Source organism: Aptenodytes patagonicus, chromosome Z, assembly GCF_965638725.1.
Source record: "Aptenodytes patagonicus chromosome Z, bAptPat1.pri.cur, whole genome shotgun sequence".
Classification (NCBI taxonomy): Eukaryota; Metazoa; Chordata; class Aves; order Sphenisciformes; family Spheniscidae; genus Aptenodytes; species Aptenodytes patagonicus.
Window position 1 is genome coordinate 14,238,926 of NC_134982.1, and position 21,935 is coordinate 14,260,860.

A 21,935-nucleotide genomic window follows, 5' to 3' on the forward strand; every position below is an offset into this window, starting at 1 on the left:
TTATCTAAAAAAACATCCTATGCAAATTATTTTAAAGGGTGTTTAGGGTATTTTGTCTTGAAGCTTTGATTTAATGAGATTCAGAAGCATGTTAAAGTTATGCACAAGTTAAATATTGTATTGAAGGAGGATGGACCTAAATAGGTGTTAAAAAGCCATCTTGAATCAGCACCCATGGCCCATAAAAGGGAAGGGAAATTGTGCCATCCTCTCCTCCAGCTCCCCACATCTTTGAGGAGCAGTGCAGAGCGGGTCAGGTCAGGTCAGGCAGAGGGACCAGCGCCCTCGCTCTGTGATATAACAAGATAATTTATTAATAACCCAAGGAACAGAGGAACCCCCATGCCACAGAGAGGGCCAAGAAGTCCAACAGCTCCTGCCAAATCTGATCAACATGAGAAAAGTTCCCTCCCAGTCCCAAGCTGGGCCATGGGTTTACCCATGGGTGTCTGACCAGGACACACCAACTGAGCTCCTCAAACACATGGATGCCTGTATCCTCCAACTATCAGTGTCTACGTGACCTGCCTCCAGTGTTGCACACCGGGATGTGTCTGGAGGATCCACTTCACTCGGCTCCCACAGATGCTCTGGGATGCCCCTGAACTGGAACATTTCAAAAGTGTAGCTGGTAGAAGGATGGGATCTACTAACTTCATCTTTCTAAGCAGGTATGGATAGCAGACTTTAATCTAGCATATGTGCAGAAGCCTTTTGCATTTTTTGGAGCCAAAACAGAATCAAAACAGACTTTTGTGTCCTCAGGAGAATAAAAAACAAGTGAACAAACAGTGTAAGAAGCAAACAGAAATGCTAGCTTGTAGATGACTTGCTTGGTTAGTAATTTTCAATAGCTGCAACACAAGTGATGATCCAAGAAGACACTGGATCAAGTGGAGTGGTCAGTGGGAAGTGCTGAGGAGCTGATACACCGCATGGACAGCACACACTTGTGAACCACAGTGCACTGAAAAAATTGCTTTCCCCAGTCGTAGGGGTTGTAACCTGGACTTTGTTGACAGCCAAAAATGTAAGAGGGTCTAGGGTGACTCAGAAGCTCCAAAGCACAGTGTTGGGACCCAAAGAGGGCTACCAGACCAATGAAGCACATGTACGTTTTTGCTGGACCATCAAAACTATTACCTGTTTAAAGTTTTTGCTTTTTTTTTTGTGGAACCCTGAATTAGGAGTCAGAAGCAGTGTAAATTTATTGCAAATGAAAAGTAATCCAGTCTTCCTTCAGCCTGTCCTGGATACTAACACTTCAGCTGCCCTAAGATTTAGACTCTCACAAGTATGATTTCTTATCTCCAGGGCACTAGAGGAAGACAACAAGGTGAGACCAATGGACTCAAATATCTCTTAGAAATCAAACAACTTTTGAAGTAGAGACCCAGAAGTAAAACAAAATGTACTTTTGGTTCAGGGTTTTTCTCTATACTATTTTTTTTTCTTTTCATTGTGGTCCCTCGTTTCCCCACCCAGACAAAATGCAGCTATGACAACATGGAAATCCCCTGAGCGGCACAGCTCTGATAGTAAGATTGTTCAGGTTCGACCAAAATATTATGTCTGAAAAGTCTTTTTCTTTTAGTTTGCTCCAGCTAAAACAGGAAAAAAGAAAAAAAAAAGATCAAAGTGATAGCCCACTCAATTATAAACAAGACAAATTTAAAGTGAGAAGGTGTCATTTCCAGATAGTGATCAGTTTGCACAGGAGAGCCCTCCTTTATTGATATTTCTGGCTGAAAATGAGGTAGAAATTAGCCTGAGGGTTTCTAGAATTATATGATATTGACTATTATTAAGCCAGGTGCTGAAATCCTTAAATAAACTTTTCTAAAGCAAGCCAGGGGTAGGCCTTAGGGATGTGAAGTCACCAGAACCCAATCTCATTGATTCAAGTTTGGCTTCAATAAGCTTGAGTGAAGCATAGGAAACTCGGGAGGGAGAGATGAGGGCTAACTACTCCTAAAGTCCCACCAGCTGACTCAGACCTCTGAAGGAGGATATTTCTTGAAGGGATATCATGTGAATGGGGCAGTCACCCAAATAATTCTGTAAGTGAAGTCAAGCTCTTGAGTGAGGGTCAGTGAGGCCATGGTGCTGCCGGACCTAGTGCCATGTCCAGCTCCTGCTCTGCTTTGTATGGGTGGTTGCTGAGGCCCGGGAGGTCCCTCTCCTGCTTGTGGGTGGGAGGTATTGTAGAGGTCTGCCAAGCAGACATCTACCCCCCACCTCACCTTGGGCTTTTTTTTAATTCAATGGAGATAAATACATGTATGTAGGGGTTTAGATTTCATCTTTTGAATGTCTATGTTAGGATAAGATGAATCATGCTCTCCGCTGGCTAGATAGGAGCGAAGCACGAAAAGCTCTGACATAGGAGTATACACTATAAATACCTACATATTGACCAGTGAATCCAAACCCATTTTTCTGTATCTACCTAGGCTTAGTGCACCTTCAGGGAACGCTTTGGTGTGGAGCCTCAGGGTCCTACCATAAGGAGGGACTTGACACAGGTATGGGAGATGTCCACCTTCCAGGCACCCTTGCTGAGCTTTCATGGAAAGGGGGCCATTTCTTCCCATTAAAACAGGATAGGGGAGGCCAGAAACACCCCCTTGGCTACCTACTGCCCTCTGCTCAGGGCAGCAAGTGATGCTGGAGGACAGTCCCTGATGTCCTGGCAAGAAGAACACTTTTCTAGACACGAGGGCTGAGCTTTCATAATTCTGGTGAGTGGTTTAAATTATTTCCTTGCAAATGAAAAAGCTGCTGTGGCTTCCATATTGAGTCTCCTTATTATAGTGTCATCATTTTTCTGTTTGCTTGGGCATTGTTACCAACTTTGCCCTCGGTTTCCTTTACGCCTCCGACATAAAGCTTTTTTGGTGCAGCCGGGGCTGTGCCAGAGCTTGCTCTTCTCTTTCAGGTCTTCAGCTCACTTGTAGTTAGCCACATCAGTCAGCCGTGTACACAGCCCTGCATTACGCTCTACTGTGCGTTGGTGTATACAGCCACAGAAAGTGTGTGAAGGAAATATTTAACACCTCTTTATCTTCCGCTTTCTGCCTCTGCTTTGTCCAAAGCCTGAAAAAATGTGAGATGTACCACTTTGTTCTCAGAGCTAGGTTTTGCAGGATTAGTCTTTTAAATCACAGCTTTTCTGGGTCAGCATTGCTTTATGTGGGACTTCACAGAATCACAGAATGGTTTGGAAGGGACCTTTGAAGATCATCTAGTCCAACCCCCATGTGGTGGGCAGGGACATCTTCAACTAGATCAGGTTGCTCAAAGCCCTGTCCAGCCTGTCCTTGAACAATTCCAGTGATGGGGCATCCACAATTTCTCTGGGCAACCTGTTCCAGTGCCTCACCACCCTCATCGTAAAAAATTTCTTCCCTATGTCCAATCTAAATCTACCCTCTTTCAGTTTAAAACTGTTGCTCCTTGTCCTGTCACTACAGGCCCTGGTAAAACATCTCTCTCCATGTTTCTTCTAAGTGCCCTTTATATATTGAAAGGCCACAATAAGTCTCCCCAGAGCCTTCTCTTCTCCAGGCTGAACAGTCCCAACTCTCTCAGCCTGTCCTCACAGGAGAGGTGTTCCAGCCCTCTTTGTGGCCCTCCTCTGGACCCGCTCCAACAGGTCCGTGTCTTTCCTGTGCTGAGGACTCCAGAGCTGGATGCAGTACTCCAGGTGGGGTCTCATGAAGGTGGAGTAGAGGGGGAGAATCACCGCCCTCGACCTGTTGGCCATGCTCCTTTTGATGCCAACACTGAAAGAATAAATAACAGCAATCACACTTAGTGTTTCATAGCTGGAAGACTTTTCTCCCTTGGACCTGTGTACCTCCATTGAGAGGAAAGCGGATGAGAGGACTAAACCTTGCTCTCAGGGAAATCAGCAGCAAAAATCCCACTAGCTAAGCCAGGAGCACCATCCATGAAACGTGCTCCTGACCCACTGGACCTGACCAGATTTGGCCCAATGAGTCAATGGGCCTGATCCAGAAGGTCCTTAGTTTTGAAGTGGGAAGTATGTTTCAAAGTAAAAGCTCTGCAAATATCTTCACGCTGGCTTCCTGCTCTCTGCCACTAGTCATCCTTGTCGGCATGTTTACACTTCCCCTTGCCTGCGGTCTCTTTATCAGGCAATGGGTTTGTTCTTCGTCTAGTATAAAGTAAGTGAGCGTGGGTTTCGCACACACACATACTGCACACATGCAGCATGCTCAGGATGACACAGACAAGTACAGTATTGAGCATTTTCATCTTGTTTCTTCACACCACTTTTGGGGAAAGTGGTTGCACATCAGCAGATGGTGATGGTGAGTCATTTCATCTTCATCTTTCCACTGTGTATGATCTTGAAAAACCTGAGTTAAGAGCTCCAAAATGCAACTGCTGGGTTAAATGTGCTAGTGTTTTAGTCTCCAGTCTCTTTCTTTTAGTGCCAGTACCTGAGACGGATGTGGAGCTGGAGGATACCTATTTAATTTAAGTCCCAAGTCTGCTGTCCTTATAATGTCCAAATTTGTATGAAATGAGGGAGACTATAGCTGTATGCAGAGGGCATGCAAGATCAGACCTGTTAATCCTCTCTTGTTGTATCTAGTGTTCATGTGAGGAGTTATGCCTGGGAGAGGGGAACCGCTTCACTCTTCTGCAGTCCATGGTCACTCTGAGCTGCCATCAGAGAGGGGTGAGGTTATGGCTTCTCTTGCTCTTGGCAGTTTCCTCCAAAGAAAATGTTTTAATGTACCTCAAACTTGGCCAAAACTGTTCTACTTCAAAAGCCAAACTTTTTCTCTTTTTCTTTAAGCAATTGCATAAGGTAGATCCGGGGGATAGTCCCAGTCTCCCTCGTAGTATGGCTGAAGCAGCAACTCAACCAGGGGGTTCTCACAGCCCATCACTAAGAACATTCATCCCTTACTCAGCATATAATTATACATTAATTCAACAGTTTAAATTTAGGCTTATTGTAGATTTCATTATCTCATTTAGAGAAGTGAAAATTATTTAGCAGCATCAAAATCAAAAATCAAAACATAAAGAGCAGCAATAAAACCATTGTTTCAATCTGCTGTCCCTTTTCTCAAAAGGGACCTGAAAAAATCAGATTTACAGATTCAGTCCCAGATCTGTTAAACTCTTACTTGTCTAATACTAAACAAACAGCAGTGACAGAGCTTGTTGCATGTGCCTGAAGAACGTGGGCAGTTGCTCAGTTACTGGTAGTTTTAGGGCTCCGTTGTTTGGGAACAAAAGAGGTTTTTGGGGTTTAGGAAGATAATGGCTGTGTTCCTATGCTATCTCACAGATAGGGAATCTCATTTTCCCTTGTGTGTCATGTATTATAAGAAGTGTGTATGTACACGTATGAACACACATAGATAGGATATACATGATAAGATTTTTAGTTAGAAAAAACAGAGTGGCTCAGAACTGCATCTAACATCGTTGTTTTTTCTATTTGCTTTTTATTTATACAATCTGCAGCTGTTTAGAGCCAGCTTTGGCAAGCAGCTACAGTGGTGAATGGTCAATATTAGTGATTTATCACTGGTGTCAGTGAAATGTTCAGGGCTTCCCAAAAGTAGATATGAGCAGACCTTTCCTTGTTTTGTCACTAACTTCCAGTAAACGATAATTTGCTTAGAATTAAAGACAAACAGATTCAGAAAAACCCCACTGAGTAATTAGAAGCTTTTATGATTTCTTTATGAGTCTCGTGGGTTTAGCCAACAAATTAAACAATCCAGGGTAAAATCACCCATGATGGATGTTTGGCTTTCACTCTTCGCCTTTCCGACTCGCCCTGCATCCTGGCAAAGTGCCACCAGCCGACGCAGGCATGAGCTCACCCCTTCTTATGGGCAGAGGAGGGAAAAGTTCAATGCATCATTTGCCTTCATCTCCTCCTCCTTTCATAGCAGCAGACTGCCTCCCAAGCACTGTCCCCCAACCTGGCAGAAGTGGTGGAGATCCCCAAAAGCCCTAAGAGAGCTACAAGCAGAGCTAAGAAGGGGCAGCCACGGAGGCACAGGAGGGCACGGGCCGGGGAGCAGGAGACAGCAGGCTGTGGGGTCTCATGGGCAGGACGGCTGGCTTCAGTGGTCCTCCTACCCGGATTTGTATGGTTTGTCCAACCCACATCAAAACTGTTGTGATTAAAACACATTCTGCCTGAATCAGATCAGCACTAGAGATTTTGCTTTACTCCGTCCATGGAGACAGTCACTTCATTGACTTTGGAAATTCAGTCTGCTTAGCAGTGTCTTTGGTTTCATGTGGTGGTGTTAGTCCCGGTGGCTTCAGAGCTTAAAGCTGAAGCATGTCCATAGCCTCTGCTAACACTCTTCTCTTGGTAAAGGCTCATTAGATTCCTGCTGTGATTTGAACCATCCTGCTGGGTGTTGACCAAACCCAAGAGACAACCATTTTTATGAAGGACCTGCCATGGCTGTAGCTACAAGAGCAGGTTTTTTTTCCCACTAGAATGCCCCTGCCTGGCAGGTCTCTGCCTGGTCTGGGCTTCTCAAGGAAAAAATTAAAATCTTGTAAACTTTTGATTGTGTAAACAGCCCTTAGCAGTGTGAGTCATGTTGGACTCATCAAAACCATTTACATAGCAAACACATTCGTGCATGGTGGTTCTGAGGTTTAGGGAAGAATTGTAACTGAGGCTACATGCATATTTATGTCAGACAAAAACATTTCTGTCAGCGTATGGAGAAACCATACCAGAAAAAGCATTTCAAATTGCTTACTTAACACCATTCGTGAGGTTTAATTATCATATATTCTATGGTTAGGATGTTATTTCCATGAATAAGGAACCACGTAAGCACAATGTGAAAGTTCAGTGTCAAAGAGGTAAAGTCAGCTTTCCTTCCAGTGCGACACCAAAGGTGCACTACGCCAGTTAAACATTCAATGGCTTTTTGAACTGCAAGACAAAACCTTTTTCTTTCTTTTCATTTTGCAGTCAGCCTGATAGAGAATAAATTAAAATTTCTGTCACTTTTCAGCAAAGCAGTAGTGGACAGCTGAAAGATTTTTTCTGATATGCCATTTATTAATATGATGAATACCAGTTTTGTGTGTCTATACAAAATCTGGTATATGTAGTTTGCATATACAGAGAGCACCAAGCAGTCTCTCTGTCTTATATAAAGGAAGATCAGTCATCCTAATTCATAAGTTTTAATGTTGTCTTGAGGTAGCTATGAGTATAAATAAGCCAGTCTCCTGGTAGTTGCAGGTAAAGTCTTAGAGAGGCATAAAATATCACATACCTGTGCATGTGAGCTTTGGGTGTATCTATCTATATAAAATATGGGTGTTTTTCCATTTTATGCAGATTCATTTCAGCTTACTTGTTATACCCTGAATTTTGAATATATGTATACCTATACGCACACACTTTTACCCTCAAATATGTAACTTTACGTAATATACATTTCTGTACATATAGATCTGCCCAGATGGCTCAGGGCTGTGTTGGTCAAGACTCTCACCTGTGTGAAACTGCTGCAGGGCTTGTTCTAGGGTTGTGCTGACCTCTACGTCTCTCTCTTGAATGTGATGGTCAAATAGAGTGGCTTTGTACAGCACCTGCTTTGTCTCTGTCTGTGTGCACAGGTTATTCCCTCAAAGCAGCAGCACTGGTGGAAGACACCGCATTTCGTTGTCCCTCAGGGAGAGCTGGGCTCCCCTTGGGACAGACCCCACCAGAGCAATAATTGCTTCTTAGCACTGGTTGTTCATGGTGGCAAATGGCCACTAAATCTCAGCTCGGGGGATAGATCTGCCTCTGGTTTCTGGATTAGTGCAGCATCAGATGCTCCTGTCCCTGCTGCTGCCCACCACCACAGGTGCTGGTAGCAGCAGCCCCCTTCCTAGCCCCTGCGCGCACTGCTTTTGCATTTTTCTCTGAATTCCTGACTGACTTCTGAATTTCTTCTCTTACTCAAAAAACAACTCCAGATGCACCTCAGCTCTGAGGTCAGGAGGAAGTGCTGCTGATAGTGACCCTGTGGGGTGATGCTTTTGACCTACATTTTAAATCAATCAAACAACTCTCCCCTGCTTTCTCCCTGCTGTCAAACCATGACCATTTTGGATCTTCAGATGTGCTCCCATGCTGGACAAGGTCTGGGTCTCCCTGTACGCTGGCAGGATTGGCCAGGGATCATAGGACGTCACTGGCAGGACTATGAATCATGGTATCCAAGTAGCTGGTCACCCCTCAGTGATCCAATTCACCTGGGTGACAGCAGAGATGACCATCATTTTCTCTGGGAGGGATTTTCCATTGGAAATGTTTCCACAGGCGTTTCCCCACACTGTTTGTGAGTGTGAGTCACTGATATCCCCGGAGCAGCCAAGGTCTTGTTCTTGCTGTGGCAGGCGCCCCGCATGGCAAGGGCATGACTGAGGAGTGGGTAGGAGAGGACCAAGCAGGGGATCGGGAATAGTCCCTGGACACGGGGAAGAGGGTTATGTATCATCACAGCCACCCTTAACCACCTGTAAAAGGAGACAGAGGCATTGCTGCCCGCAGGATCTGCTCAAGGGGTCATGGCAATAACCCTTTCCCTGTATGGCAATAAACCTTTCCCTGTCCGCTTGGCTACGGTGGGTGAAATTTCATGAAATGAGGCTGAACTGGCAGTTTCCGCCAGAGAGGACTCCTCTCAGAAGCATCAGTTTTTGCTTCACTGACCTCATACCTGCCAAGTGTAGGACTTGAGACATACACTCTTAGTCAAATCGTGATTGTTTTATTAGTCATTGAAGCAAATTTGCAGGAAGCCATGCATTCTGGCAGAAAGTCTGAGCTTTCCCTCTTGAGACCAAATTTGTGACATTTCAGAAAACTTTGCAGTACAATCAAAATGGGGCTTGATTGCCTCATGACACAAAAATAGTCTTGCTTTCCTAAAACCACCCATATAATTTTCCAGTCTTCTCAGGAACCTGGTGACAGGCCAGACCTTCACAGCACGGGCAGGGGCAGAGCAGGGACAGGAGATGCTGCTCGGGCGCTCTCAGCCATCTCGGTGCAGCTGGTCCTGATGCAGGCAGAGCAATGACAACGTGCTGAGCGTGCATCCTCGGCTGTGGGTCTGCCACTTTGGAGCTACAAGGTGTTTGATATACTTTCAGGCTGTCCTGGCTGAAATTCCCATACAAATAACTCCGTTGAAACTAGCCCTTGCTCTTGAGCAGACATTAGCCTTGAGTATCAGCCCCAGACACCTCTGGAAGTAACCATGTAGAGTATATCCAGTGCATGTTTCTGTTCCATTTATTTTCAAGACTTGAATATTCTGCTTTTCAACAGGCATCATGAACATGTCTTGCTCCCCTTCGCATGCTGTCCTGGTTTCGGCTGGGATAGAGTTAATTTCCTTCTTAATAGCTGGTATAGTGCTGTGTTTTGGATTTAGGATGAGAACAAAGTTGATAACACACCGATGTTTTAGTTGTCGCTGAGCAGTGCTTACACTAGTCAAGGACTTTTCAGCTTCCCATGCTCTACCGACTGAGAAGGCTGGAGGTGCACAAGAAGCTGGGAGGGGGCACAGCCAGGACAGCTGACCCAAACTGGCCCAAGGGACATTCCATACCATGTGACGTCATGCTCAGTACATAAACTGGGGAAAGCTGGCCAGGGGGGCCGCTGCTCAGGAACTGGCTGGGCATCGGTCGGCGGGTGGTGAGCAACTGCACTGTGCATCACTTGCTTTGTATACTATTATTATTATTATTACATTATTATTATTATTTTATTTCAATTATTAAAATGTTTTTATCTCAACCCACGAGTTTTTCTCACTTCTACCCTTCCAATTCTCTCCCCCATCCCACCACGGGGGGGAGGTGAGGGGGGGAGTGAGTGAGCAGCTGCGTGGTACTCAGTTGCCGACTGAGGTCAAACCACGACACATGCCCAAGGATAGCAGCATTTTATGGCTCCCAATAAGAAAACCTGTTTGAGGAAGTTCCGAGATGATTTTCAAATGGAGTAGGTCCTGCTTTTATTTTGGTACAAAGTTTATCTGTAACTTTTAAAATGAGAATTCCCCTGTCCCTGGCTCAAACTTAGGAGGAATTAAACTGCAGAGCAGACAATATATTTCCTCTGTTTTGTACTTGACACTGGGACTTTTTGACAGAGGTTTCCAGGTCGACATCAGCACCCCTCTTTGCCTATGATTAATAGAAAAGAACAGACACAGGGTGTCTCATCTGACCAAATGATCTGCGACACTATGTCTTTTATAGTTCACAGATTGACGATGCAGAATGTACCTTCATGCGTGGTGAGTGGGTGGGCTTCACTGGCATGCAGGGAGAGCAACCTTGAAAGGTGCAAGTGGCTTTTAATTTCATTTTGAACAAACTTTCTTTGCTTCTTACAAAACAGGTGGGTTGATCCTCTTCCTTTCAGGCAACCATGTAAAGAAACAACCTCCTGTACACTGGAGCTGCAAATCGAATACACTTATGGGTTTGCTTCAGTAACATCCTGCGAATTTCTCCTTAGGGACTTTTGGAGATGACGAACCAGACAATTTTGACATCGACTGCTTCAGCCAGCTGGAATTTAGGGATTCCTATAGCAGCCTGACCTGCAATTTTACCGAGCCGCCTCCTCACAACACTAACTATACCCTGGCCCTGTGGTAAGTGCTGTCAGTCTGTCCTTTGGTAAACTTCTGGGAAGCGAAATGCTAAGCACCAGTGAGTCACGTTGCTGTATGCTGGGAAACAGGAGCAGCAAAGCCAGACAAAATTCTATTTCAGAGAGTTTTACCAAGTTTAAATACTATATTCAGCAAAGAAGAAGAGTTTACTGAAACAGAACATAACTCCCTAATAAGGAAAAAAAGTCAGCTGGAGGGGTCTGTAAAGGACATTATAACATCTCCAACAGTCCTGATCTTGCCTCTATTGCTCTGGAACACCTGTAATTATGGATGTAGCTCAGCATGAACAGAGAACGTTTTTCCTTTTAACTAAATAATATTTAAAAAAATAAAACCCTAACCTTTATCAAGTGAAAAGTGAAAATGTTTTTGAAGAGGCAGATCCTTTCTGCAGAAAATTCTTTGCCAAGAAGGCTGATTTTCCACTGCAGGGAAAATGCCTTTATCCGGGTCAAGACAAAAATTAAGCAATTGTCTTTGCACACACAGACGTGCAAAAAACACACTAGAATGAGTATACAAAAGCCCAACAGTAACCAAACACATCAGTCATCTCCACTTCTTGTCAAGGCCTTGAAATTCTTTTCCACCTTTTTTTTAACTGATGCATCTAGCTGAAGAAGCTCAGATTTTGTTTCTTTAGCATACTTCTGCTTTTCCCTTTGCCTGTTTTTCCTGAAACTGAAAGTTCTGCAGCAGCCAGCAAAAGAAGTGGATTTTTTTTTTTTGTCTTGCTATTCTAATCACTACTTAATTTTTTTCCACCTAGTTTATTAGAATTTTTCTATTTTCATGGCATTTATTCCAGATTTTGACTGAAATTTTATGACAGTCCTCAAACACAGAAGTCACACAGATGGACGAACACGCAGACATATTTCCACCTCTGAAAGTGTGCCTTATGACTCCTTCATGGCCTGGCTGACTGTCGACCCTGTATTTGCTACCACTTCAGTCAATAAGAAATTTATCTTCAGTGAACATCCAAACCTATTGCCCTATATTTAAAAATGGCAGCAGTAAGATCATTTTTAAAGGTACAAAGGTTTTTAACACATACATCTCCAATTTAATAACTGCATTTTTTTTCTTGGAGAGCTCCAGGACTCTTACTGTCACTCACGTCACTTGATTATTGTGCTCAAAGACCACGAAGAAAAACGTATCAATCTTTTAAACCCCTTATTTGCATGGCATATTTTTCTTATTTCACATGGAGTCTCACTTCAGTTAATGTGAAATGAGCAACCAGGATTTGTCCCTTACTATGTTATAGTAAAACTGAGAGGAAATTAACATTGTGTCACTTTGGTCAACAGTACCAAGGAAGACAGCAATTACGTGTGCTTCAATATGGAGAAACAGGAAGATGCGTATTTCTTACAATTCACTGATATACTCTCGAATAAAGACATTTGCATGGACTCTGAGATGAAGAAAAGGGTCTGCAGGAGTCTGGTTGTAACTGACATTGGTAAGACACCTAACATTTTGGACATTTTTAAGATATAGAGGTTACTGGGGGGAAAAATAGCCCGGCGCAAAGCCTAAGCGTCAATCTGGATGACATAGAGGCAGTATAAAATAGTGTCCTAGCAGGGCATGTAGCCTGGATTGGGGTGTTGGCAGAGTGTGGTGTTCTCCTTGCTTCAAAGCCAAACACGATTAACCTCCATTCAAAATAGGCAGCAGAATTCTGGCTTGTAACACTCTGCGCAGACCTGGACATAGACCGAATCATGCACATGGGTGAAGCAGCTGTTCCTGACTGTGGACGAACTGTCAAGCAGGGACATTCTGTTCATCTCTTACTAGGGATTGCGCAGTTTCAGGACTGACCACCCAAAGTCTAGCGTGAGCTCAGTAGCACAGGGACCGCAAGGTTGCAAGATCTCACTTTTTCACACCTTGCTTCTTGGTTGAGCCTGTTGTCTGAACAAGGTGCTGAGGCATCCTGCAGCACAGAAGGGACACAAAAAGCCCATTAATGGGCTCATCAAAGCCACACTGGGGACCTGCCTGAGCCAAGAAATAGGCAACTCAGGGGAAGAGGGGCTTCTTAGGACCTAGCCCTCTTGGGAGCTGATTCAAGGGCTGCAGAGAAGCCCGTGTAGGGCAGCTATGTTCTGCTCTGGTGCCACATTGCTTTGCCTTCCTTTGGCAATGGGCACTGCAACATCCCTCTCTTATGAAACATTTTTGCCACAGTCCAATAGTTTTGTAATCTTACATTACCATTACCTGGTAATGTAAGACCACCATCCCTGGTGGTCTCTCCTCTAGAAACTGCAGGTTCTGCATGGAAGGATTAAGTATTCGGGGATTGCAGAAGGAGTAGGCATAATTTCTGGCTATATGCATTTTCCTGAGAGGAGGGAGGTGTGGGCTCTCTGTTCCTGTGAGACTGATATACTTTACATGGCGCATTCAGGAAGCCTCAGTGGCACAGACATAGGTCCCTGCACAGACCTCAGGCACATCCAGCTCAGGCACAGCTTGGGGAGAGTCCTGAGGGCTACATTTTGGACTTGATGTACTTGCACAGATGGTCATTTGACACAGTCTCCTGCAGACTGGGTCAGGTGTGGGTTCATAGCAAGGGCCTGGAGCCACAGCCCCCTCTGCTATGTCTAACACTGTCATACTTTGTCCCTTCCTCTGTCCTACCGCCCTGACAGCTACCAGCAGTTGTACCCATGCCCAGTTTGCTCCCCAGTGCCTTCCTCCCAGAGCAGCAATGCGTTTTGCCATGGGGTCTCCCTCTCAGAGCACTGGTTAGAGGGACTGAATTTCAGGTCTTCAAGCAGTGCTACTGCAGGGGTGGGCATGCTCAGGAATTGCTTTCCAAGTCTAAATGTCACATGCCGAGGAAGCGCTGTCCCTGCTGGTCACACTGCTGCTCCAGCAGGTCAAAACCAAGCCCCTCTCAGGACCAAGGTGTAAGGATGAGCTGGGGCTCAGCATGAGGCTCGCCCAGCTTGGGCCAGCCCTTGCTCAAGATAGGTCACCCTGCAGGGGGTGTAACTTGAAGTGGACTTTTTTTTACTTTTCAAAACCTGTTTATTTTGTAGTAACATTATCCTACTCCTGTTATATCCTGGTTTGTTATCATTTGCAGTTAAGCCTGAAGTACCATTTGATATAAACATCACATACCAAAAGGAGGCAAATGAGTATCTTATTCATTACAGTACACCACACTCATGGAAGAAATACTTAAAGGACAAATTAATACACCAAATAGCCTATCGGCAGGAAGAAGGTACTTGGAAGGTAAGTGATGATGTTTTGGTGAGCTTACACTAATTTCCGAAATGAAACATAATCAGAAATACCAGTATCATGTAAAAACCCTCAGATCTGCATTTCTACAGTTCTCCAGCTGAAAGCTTGGAAAGGTGCAGTATTTGGCATTTGGAAATTTCATCAGTCGAAACAATTCCAGACCGAGAGCACCCATGTCTGATGATAGACATTTCTCTGGGCTAACAAAGTTTCATTCATTTGGGCTTTGCAGTGGGAAGAGATGACATAATGTAACGAACCATCCTGTGTTTGGATGGCTTGCTCTTTGCTATGGTGGTTTTGCTCTATTTTCTCTGCTTATCAGTCAGTAAACCGTATGACTCCTTTTCTTATCTAGCAACAGTTTCTTCATGTCCCTTTTCTACTGAGCCTCTCCAGGCTTCAGGTGCAGCCCTGCAGCTCTCCCACTCACCATGTTTTGGGCCGCAGCTGCCTGTAAACTGGATCTGGTTTGGGCTGCCCAGCTGCTGGGACCTCTGTGACCCCTGTCACAAGAGCAGCCATGCAAACACTAGTCCAGATGGGGGGGAGTTTGAAAGCGTGGACTGTACCTGGTTTTTACAGAGGGAACACAGGAGAACTGAACTAGAAAAAGAAAAGGATTCAGGCAAACAAATACATTGAAATGAAGAGCACCAGAGCTGCACTGTGGGATTTCAGCTTCTTTCCTGTAGCTGCTCTTTCAGAAATCAACTTTTTATGCTGCATATATGTATTTTTTCCCCCTCTCTCTTTTGACCCTTCCCAGGGAGGCATATATTTCCCACTGCAGTGTCAGCAGTAGAAAAGCACAGTTAAAATTTCCAGCTGTTTTCCAAAGAGCTTTTACCTGGCGTTAGTCTCTCTTCTCGATACTGTCTGGACTACCTTGCTGTTAAACTAGACTGATGCTGTCATGACCACCTGTATAATAACCAAAGACACGGAGCAAACAGCACAGTACTGCAGGGATGCACCTGATCTTGCATATTTTGCTGAAACTCAAAGATACTTTTCCTGTGTCTTCTAGAAAAATAATGGGATTTTTTTGTGTGTTTAGACAATAGAGTCGCCATACCTTCAGGTAAAATTACTGGGGAAAAACCTTGAAAATGATGCATCGTATGAGGTGAAAGTACGTTCGCAGCCCAACGGAGATTATTTTAAGGGCATGTGGAGCGAATGGAGCACTTCCAAGAGCTTCAGGACCACAAGGGAGCAGCACTCCAGAGAGAGCTGTAAGGGCAGAAACCACTTTGGTCCACCTGGAAGAAAGCAGAGCTAGGGGTCCTCAGCTCCCTGGCCAACCCTGGCGGCAGCAGTGACGAGAGCATGGGGAGGGAAGAGGCCACGGCCATGGCAGGGTCAGCCCTCACAGGCACCAGGCACCCCAACGGAGATGACCCAGCAGCTCTGGTCTGGGGCTGACTCTCCACATGAAGGGCAATAAGATCAGATGAAATGCTGCTGTAAGGGCATGAGGGGGGTGCAAAGGGAGGTGAAGGCTGACTCACTCCTGCTTGCTGCCTGCTGATCTGCAGAAGAACCAGCTTGCACTGAGCGTTTTAGATGAGGCACAAAGAGCAGCAAAACATGGCCCATTTCAGGGCCCTGGATTTGTATGCAAACATGGCACTTTAATCACAAATACGATATGGGATAAAATGTCATCATTGCACTTGTAAACATGAATAATCCTTCTGGTCCTTGGAGTCCCTTCAGTCCCAGGGGCACCTTGGCATTACGTGTGTTCGAAGTCACTTCAGTGCTGCTGTAAGGATACAGCGAGTGGTGGCTTCAACGCGCTGGAAATGATAGCAGACTTCGAGCTGCTTTAATCCAACCTGGGAACCCAGCTTGGAGCTCAGCCAAGTGCTGATGCTGTGCCAGCTTACCTCTTTCCTCCTTCAGGGAGGCAGGAGAAATGCACCACTGCACCAGTCCAATGACAGGCAAGTGCAATGCTTGGCATTAATTCCTAATTTATTGTCTGAAGAGACATTATAGTTACGGTGGCTTAAGAGTGAGACATTTACATGCATTGGCTGATATTCTTTGTTTTTCTTTAGCTAGCAGCGTGGTCGTGGTTATATTCTCCATCCTGGGATTCATGTTGTCTATTGTCATGATTGTCCTGATCGTAACTTTTTGGGAAAACAGGTAATCTAAGTCTTTTTGTATCAGAAAAAGTGTTGGAAGCCAATCCTGTTCTGACAGTCTTATTGCTCTCCCTGTTATACTTGTGAACTACTCTCTTTCCATCTCTGGACCTCTATATCAAGCCAAAGGCAGACAAAGCGTAGAAGTGGGCAATAGAAGAGAGGGTGTTGGCAGGCAGAAGATGACCTGCCACTCTGAGGAGACTTCAGTCTTGGGCTCGAAGCACTGGGACCTTTTGGGAGCTGAAGTCACCATGAAACACTTACAGAGTCGGTGTCTTGCTGGAGGCAAATTTGTCTCAAAAGCTTCAAGCAAGATCTGGAAAGAAAGCGACCTGTGGGTTTTAGTAAAGTCCCAAGAGGTGTGGAAATGGTATACTGGGGAGATTGCCTCTTTCCCTTTCATAGGCTGAGTCAGCAGCGTGTTTGCTCTGCAGTGCTTTCGGAAGCAGCAGGGCAGAGCTCTCTGCAACAAGGGCTTGATGGCGTCAACCACCAGCTCAGCTGGGTCCACATCCAGCCAGCCATGTCGCAAAACCAGGCTCTACATCCCCCACCAAAGCAGTCATGGCAGAAGTGGGACTGGAGATACATTCATTACACAGGCAGTCCTTTGCCTGCGTTCTTTTTTTTTCATATATTGGCTACACAGCAGTAGATAGCTAGCTGTAAATATATTTTTTAATACGTGGCTATATATGCTTACAGAGAATGGATAGTTGACAAATTTAAGAAAATGAGCAGATACATAGATAATCTGGTGAAACCAGAATCTGAAGTGAAAAAGTCCCAAGTTTAACCATAGGAGATGAAGTCCTTGCAAGGCAGAAAGCCTAGGGCTGTTAGGTGGCATTCAGAGTAGCCCGTCCATGACATCCAGCTCCACTGACATCCACAGACATGGCTGCATGCGAGCTGCTTTTTGGGGACAACACTTGGGCTGTGCTAACTCCTGAATTACACACAGGGATTGCCTGGGAATGTGCTAGTTGGCCCCAGTCAAACCATGCCAAGAACAATTTTAATAATTAAACATTTTAGACACTGGAGTTATCTGCCAGGGAACGCTCCCTGGTGCTGTTTTATTTGCAAGTATAGATGTGGCTTGAGATTTCTAGCTCTTGCTTTTTACTGTTGCTGAGCACCTGCAGTTCCCTAACTTTGCTAGAAGCTCTGCTTATGTAAAACTGCTGAAAAAACAAGCTTTTAGATGGTGAGACTTTTTGAAGCCAGAGATTTCCCTTTTAAAAAGAAGCGGGTTTTAGACATGTGTGTATATATTCCCACATATACAGACACATACATAAAATGAAATATATATTCATATACATCTACAGCTACATTTATGTCACTGCAACATTGAATGTCAGTCAGGCAATATTCTCTCGATGTATCATAGCTGAGGGTTTCCAGCGGCACAACACGAGAACTTTGCTAATCAAGGCAGTAAAAATGAGACCTGTGGGACAAGGCTACAATGCAGATATCTGAAGCACAGATAGCTGGCCAAGGAGTGGGACAATACGCAGTTCTGTGACTTATGTAAACATGCAGAGGCAAATATCAGCAAATTTGCACTTTAACCACAGCATCTTTCTTCACTTGCAGAAATTGGTTTCATCATGCAAAACCCTGTTAACACAGCTAGATGCAAATGAGCTCTTTGCCACCATAATTTGTTGCTTTTCCAGTACTTGGTGAAATGTCTTCCCTTAACTGTGACGATTTGTGCACTCAAAAGGACAATGACTATTTGGTGACCTTTATAACTCCTCTTTTCCTGTCTTTGTTTTATTATGAGACTTCTCTGTCATTATTCTGGGTAATGCAAGCCAGCCCTAAGGCTTTGTGAGAATTAGTATGAATGATGCAATATGAATCTCTGATATCTCAACATGTCCCTCTTTTGCTGAGGGACAGTTTTTTTTGAACTCCTTTTTGTCTACTGTTGCTGTTTCAGGATCAAGCCTGCTGTGTGGCCAAACCTTCCTGATCATAAAAAAACGCTGGAACAACTATGCAAGAAGCCAAAAAATGTATGTACTTCCACTGTTGTTTTCACCTGAGTATAGACGATCGGGAACAAAACTAATACTTATGAGAGACAGTACATGCATTAACTGGGGCACCTTTCAGAAATTCTACATTTCACTGAAGAGAGCCCACATTTGCACAGGCAGATGCTAGTCAAAGGTATGGAAATAACAGACAATTCAACTAGTGCCTGAGCTTTGACTTGTGCAAAGAAACTACAGAGGGCTGGAGGACTTGATATATGAAGAAAGGTTGAAGGAATTGAGTTTGTTTCTAGAAAAGAGGAAGCTTGGGGTGGGGACTACTAATCACAACCTTCCAATACCTAAAGTGTAGGTAGAGATATGGTGGAGGTGCTCTTGCCACAAGGCTGCATGGTGACAGGACCAGAGGCAACAGGCACATACTGCTTCAGGGCAAACTTCATCTGGATACAAGAAAAAAAATCTTTCTCTGTGACAACAATTAAACATTGTGTAGGTTGCCCAGAGAAGAGGTAGGTTCTCCTTTGCTGGAAAAGGCTTGGCTTGATAGGGCTCTGGATAACCGAATCCAGGTCCTGCTTCTGGCAGAAGGTTGGACCAGTTGGACTTCAGAGGTCCTTTCCAACTGAGATGCTTTGGTGATTCTATGAAACTGTGATTGTGGGGCTGGATGGGGACCCTTTGCAGACATCCCTGGTGATGCCTGTGTACCCTTACAGAGCCAGCAGAATTGCTCATACACCATGCAGTACATGAACTGCTCTGCCAGATAAAAGGCAGATGGACAAATGTTACAAACTGTAAGGTGCGGGATTAACCCGTTGCCTTAAAACTATGTGTCTAGTGCATTTTTTCACTAAGAAACTCATCAGCGCTGTTCTCTCCAGTTGGTACATTATTAGCATGTTCTTAATTTAATAAGAGGTCTAAGATGACTCTCCCACCCCCCGTGCTCCCCAGTGCAGGGATTCCTAATGTGTTTCAGAAGTCATGGCAAACTTTTATTTCCCTCACTACTAAATTAGGAAGGTAAAACTGAAAGGAACCGCCTGGTCGGCACACTCATTCCTGTGAAATGGCAGGCATGCAATAGATGTGTGGCTCAGAAAAGCCTCTGAAACATCAGTTCCCACCACATTGCATAGAGCATAAAACGCTCTCCAGTGGTGCTGCCTGCAGGAGGCCACTGGATAGATTCAGATTAATATGGGAAAGGATTTTAAGCCACGTGATAGTTTATTCTCTGCTAACCTATTGTTCAGCCTGCTCAGGGTTACTTTCGGAGTTAAAGAAGTAATAAATACCCTTCTAAAATCAAATGAACTATCAAAGTAGTTTTTCTCTTAAGCTAATACCCACTGTTAACTGACCATGCTGTTCCCTTTGCTGTGCAGAATTTTGATATAAGCTTCAACCCAGAGAGTTTTGGTTACGTTCATATCCATAAAGTGGATGGCATTCGAGCAAAAGCTGAACTGGAAAATTTTCTGCAGCCGTCAACTGCTCCAGAGACAAACATTCCAGAAAAATTTAGGAGTGGATCAGACCAGAAGATGATCCCTGCGATGACAGACAAAAGCAAGCTAAACCTTCCTGTGACTTACGGAGGAATCTGGCCAGCTGAAGCCCTGCACAGACTCCTGGGCACCAGCCAGCTTGCAGTCACCGAAGGAAACTGCAGCTCCAGCACCTACGAGGTGTGCCACAGCAATGGGGTGCCCCTGTGCGATGACGCTTTCAACCTTTCTTCTGCTCCTCCCCTGGATCCCTCTCACCAGCCCAGACCAGAGCCCCTAAATGGTGACACTGCATCCCAGATGCTGCCTACCAGTGAAATGAGGTCACCGAACAACGAAGAAGCCTATGTCACAATGTCTAGCTTCTACAAAATTCAGTAAACCTTACAGGAATGATAGCGTACCATTTTTTCTCTAACACAAGCAGGACACTGAAGCTTTCTGTTTTGTTTTCCTGCGTCCTGTGAGTTCCCACCTCCGCAAGGCACCCTGCTCACAGTGCAATGCTATACCTGTAAGGAAGTCTCACATGTTTCAGTGATAAGTGGCCTAACCTCAGGTCTCAGCATGCCAGTAGCAATCTCCACTGCAGCAGCAATTAAATTTAATTAAACTTGACTTTAATCTTCATAGAGTCACAGAATCATTAAGGTTGGAAAAGACCTCTAAGATCATCGAGTCCAACCAGATCTTCAGATCTGATTAATCCAGAGCAATGACACTGCAGTCCTAGCTGAGGATCACAGCACATCTCGTAGAAGTTAATGAACTCTTCTGTTAACCTCTTGGTTGCAAAGTAAGCTCTTATTAATGCCTAAGCAAGAAATATGGTAGCAAATAGAATCCAATCTCTTCAACAGCAGTAGGCCAAGAGTAACTCCTCTGCAATCAGTGGAAGTCCACGAGTTTGCAAAACGCCGGTAAATGAGAGTTGCTATGAGGCATTTGTTGCCTGGGGATTCAGGAGCTTGGTTACCGCAAAGGGAGTTTGCTGAGCCCCAGCAAAAAGGGCACATGGACTCACTTTAGGAAGGTATTTTCTCAGACTGATTTTTTTTTTTTTTTTTTGAGCAACACAGAGATTAAAACAAAGCAAAATCCTACATAGCACTACTTTTTGATGTTGGTAAAAATCTGCTCGACAGCGACTATTTAGGATCCACAGGTACTTCTGCTAGTGCTATATATTAAAGATCTTCAGTATTTCATGTACTAGCAATGTTTAGCTAAGAAAACAAAACAAAAATCAATGAAATGCAAAGTCCCATCTCTTCCTAGAAACTGAACTGGGGCTGTAAAATGTATGATGCTGTCTTTGAGTGCAGCTCTTGTGCAAGCATTAGTGCAACATGTTAGTACTTTCTGGGACAGAAGGGCTGAGTGGACCGTGTTTATTTACTAGCATTATTCCCAATGGCTGTGGCTGCATGAGAATACTTCGAATTTGGCCAGGCAATGTTCTCATGCAACATCTGACCTAGGAAGATGGATGGAGTGTCACGGATCCTGCCAGTGATCAGAAGACCTGTATTTTTTTTAAAAGTACCTTGTAAATTGCCTGGAGACAGCTTTTTTTTTTTTTTTTTTTTTTTTTTAAACATTATGACATAGGAAGGCATCCTGTCTCTTCCCAGTCACCTTTCACTGGACTCTGTGCCCAGCTCTAAGGGGTTCCCCATGTGCTGCCACACACAGATGACTGAGCCACTTCACAGTCCCACTGGGGATGCTGCGCATTGCAGAGCACACGCTTGGAGATAAAGCTGCTACAGCCACATGGTTGCACGACAGCCAAGCAGTGTGGCCAGGGGAAATCCAAGCTGTTTTGCTGCGCTCTGGGATTGGGGTTCACCTCACTGTGCAGTCTCAGTTCCTCTAGCTGCTTGAAATTCTCCTTTGCTGAAACATATTCACATTCCCAGAGCCTAAGGGTAAAAAGAGTCCCCTCTCATCCTCAGAGCTGCTCAAATTTGTTCTGATTGGTAATAATCACCAAGTTGTCACTATATTTGATGTAGCCTGCTGGAGAAAAACAGCATTCCCAAGACAGCACTCCACCTTCTCCACCTCCACCCAACGCTAGAGAAATCTTCCAACAGGACAACCTTTCGGTCCCTGTGTGCAAAGGGGCTGAGGATTTGGCACAAGGCATTCCAGTGACATTTTACAGAATGAATTTTATTGCTGTTTCTCACCAAATGAAACATTGATTAATGCAGTAGAAAA

The 21,935-nt window shown here is 44.6% G+C and overlaps 1 protein-coding gene across 1 annotated transcript; it reads left to right on the plus strand.

Annotated features, from left to right (window-relative positions):
• Nucleotides 1–4,135: 4,135 nt before the first annotated feature.
• Nucleotides 4,136–20,798, plus strand: IL7R (interleukin 7 receptor). Its single transcript, XM_076362561.1, has 8 exons — nucleotides 4,136–4,337; nucleotides 10,568–10,706; nucleotides 12,050–12,204; nucleotides 13,849–14,003; nucleotides 15,076–15,253; nucleotides 16,085–16,175; nucleotides 18,135–18,210; nucleotides 19,587–20,798. Exons 1-8 carry the CDS (start codon nucleotides 4,238–4,240, stop codon nucleotides 20,088–20,090), a joined length of 1,398 nt encoding a protein of 465 aa, XP_076218676.1. The 5' UTR covers nucleotides 4,136–4,237; the 3' UTR covers nucleotides 20,091–20,798.
• Nucleotides 20,799–21,935: the final 1,137 nt, after the last annotated feature.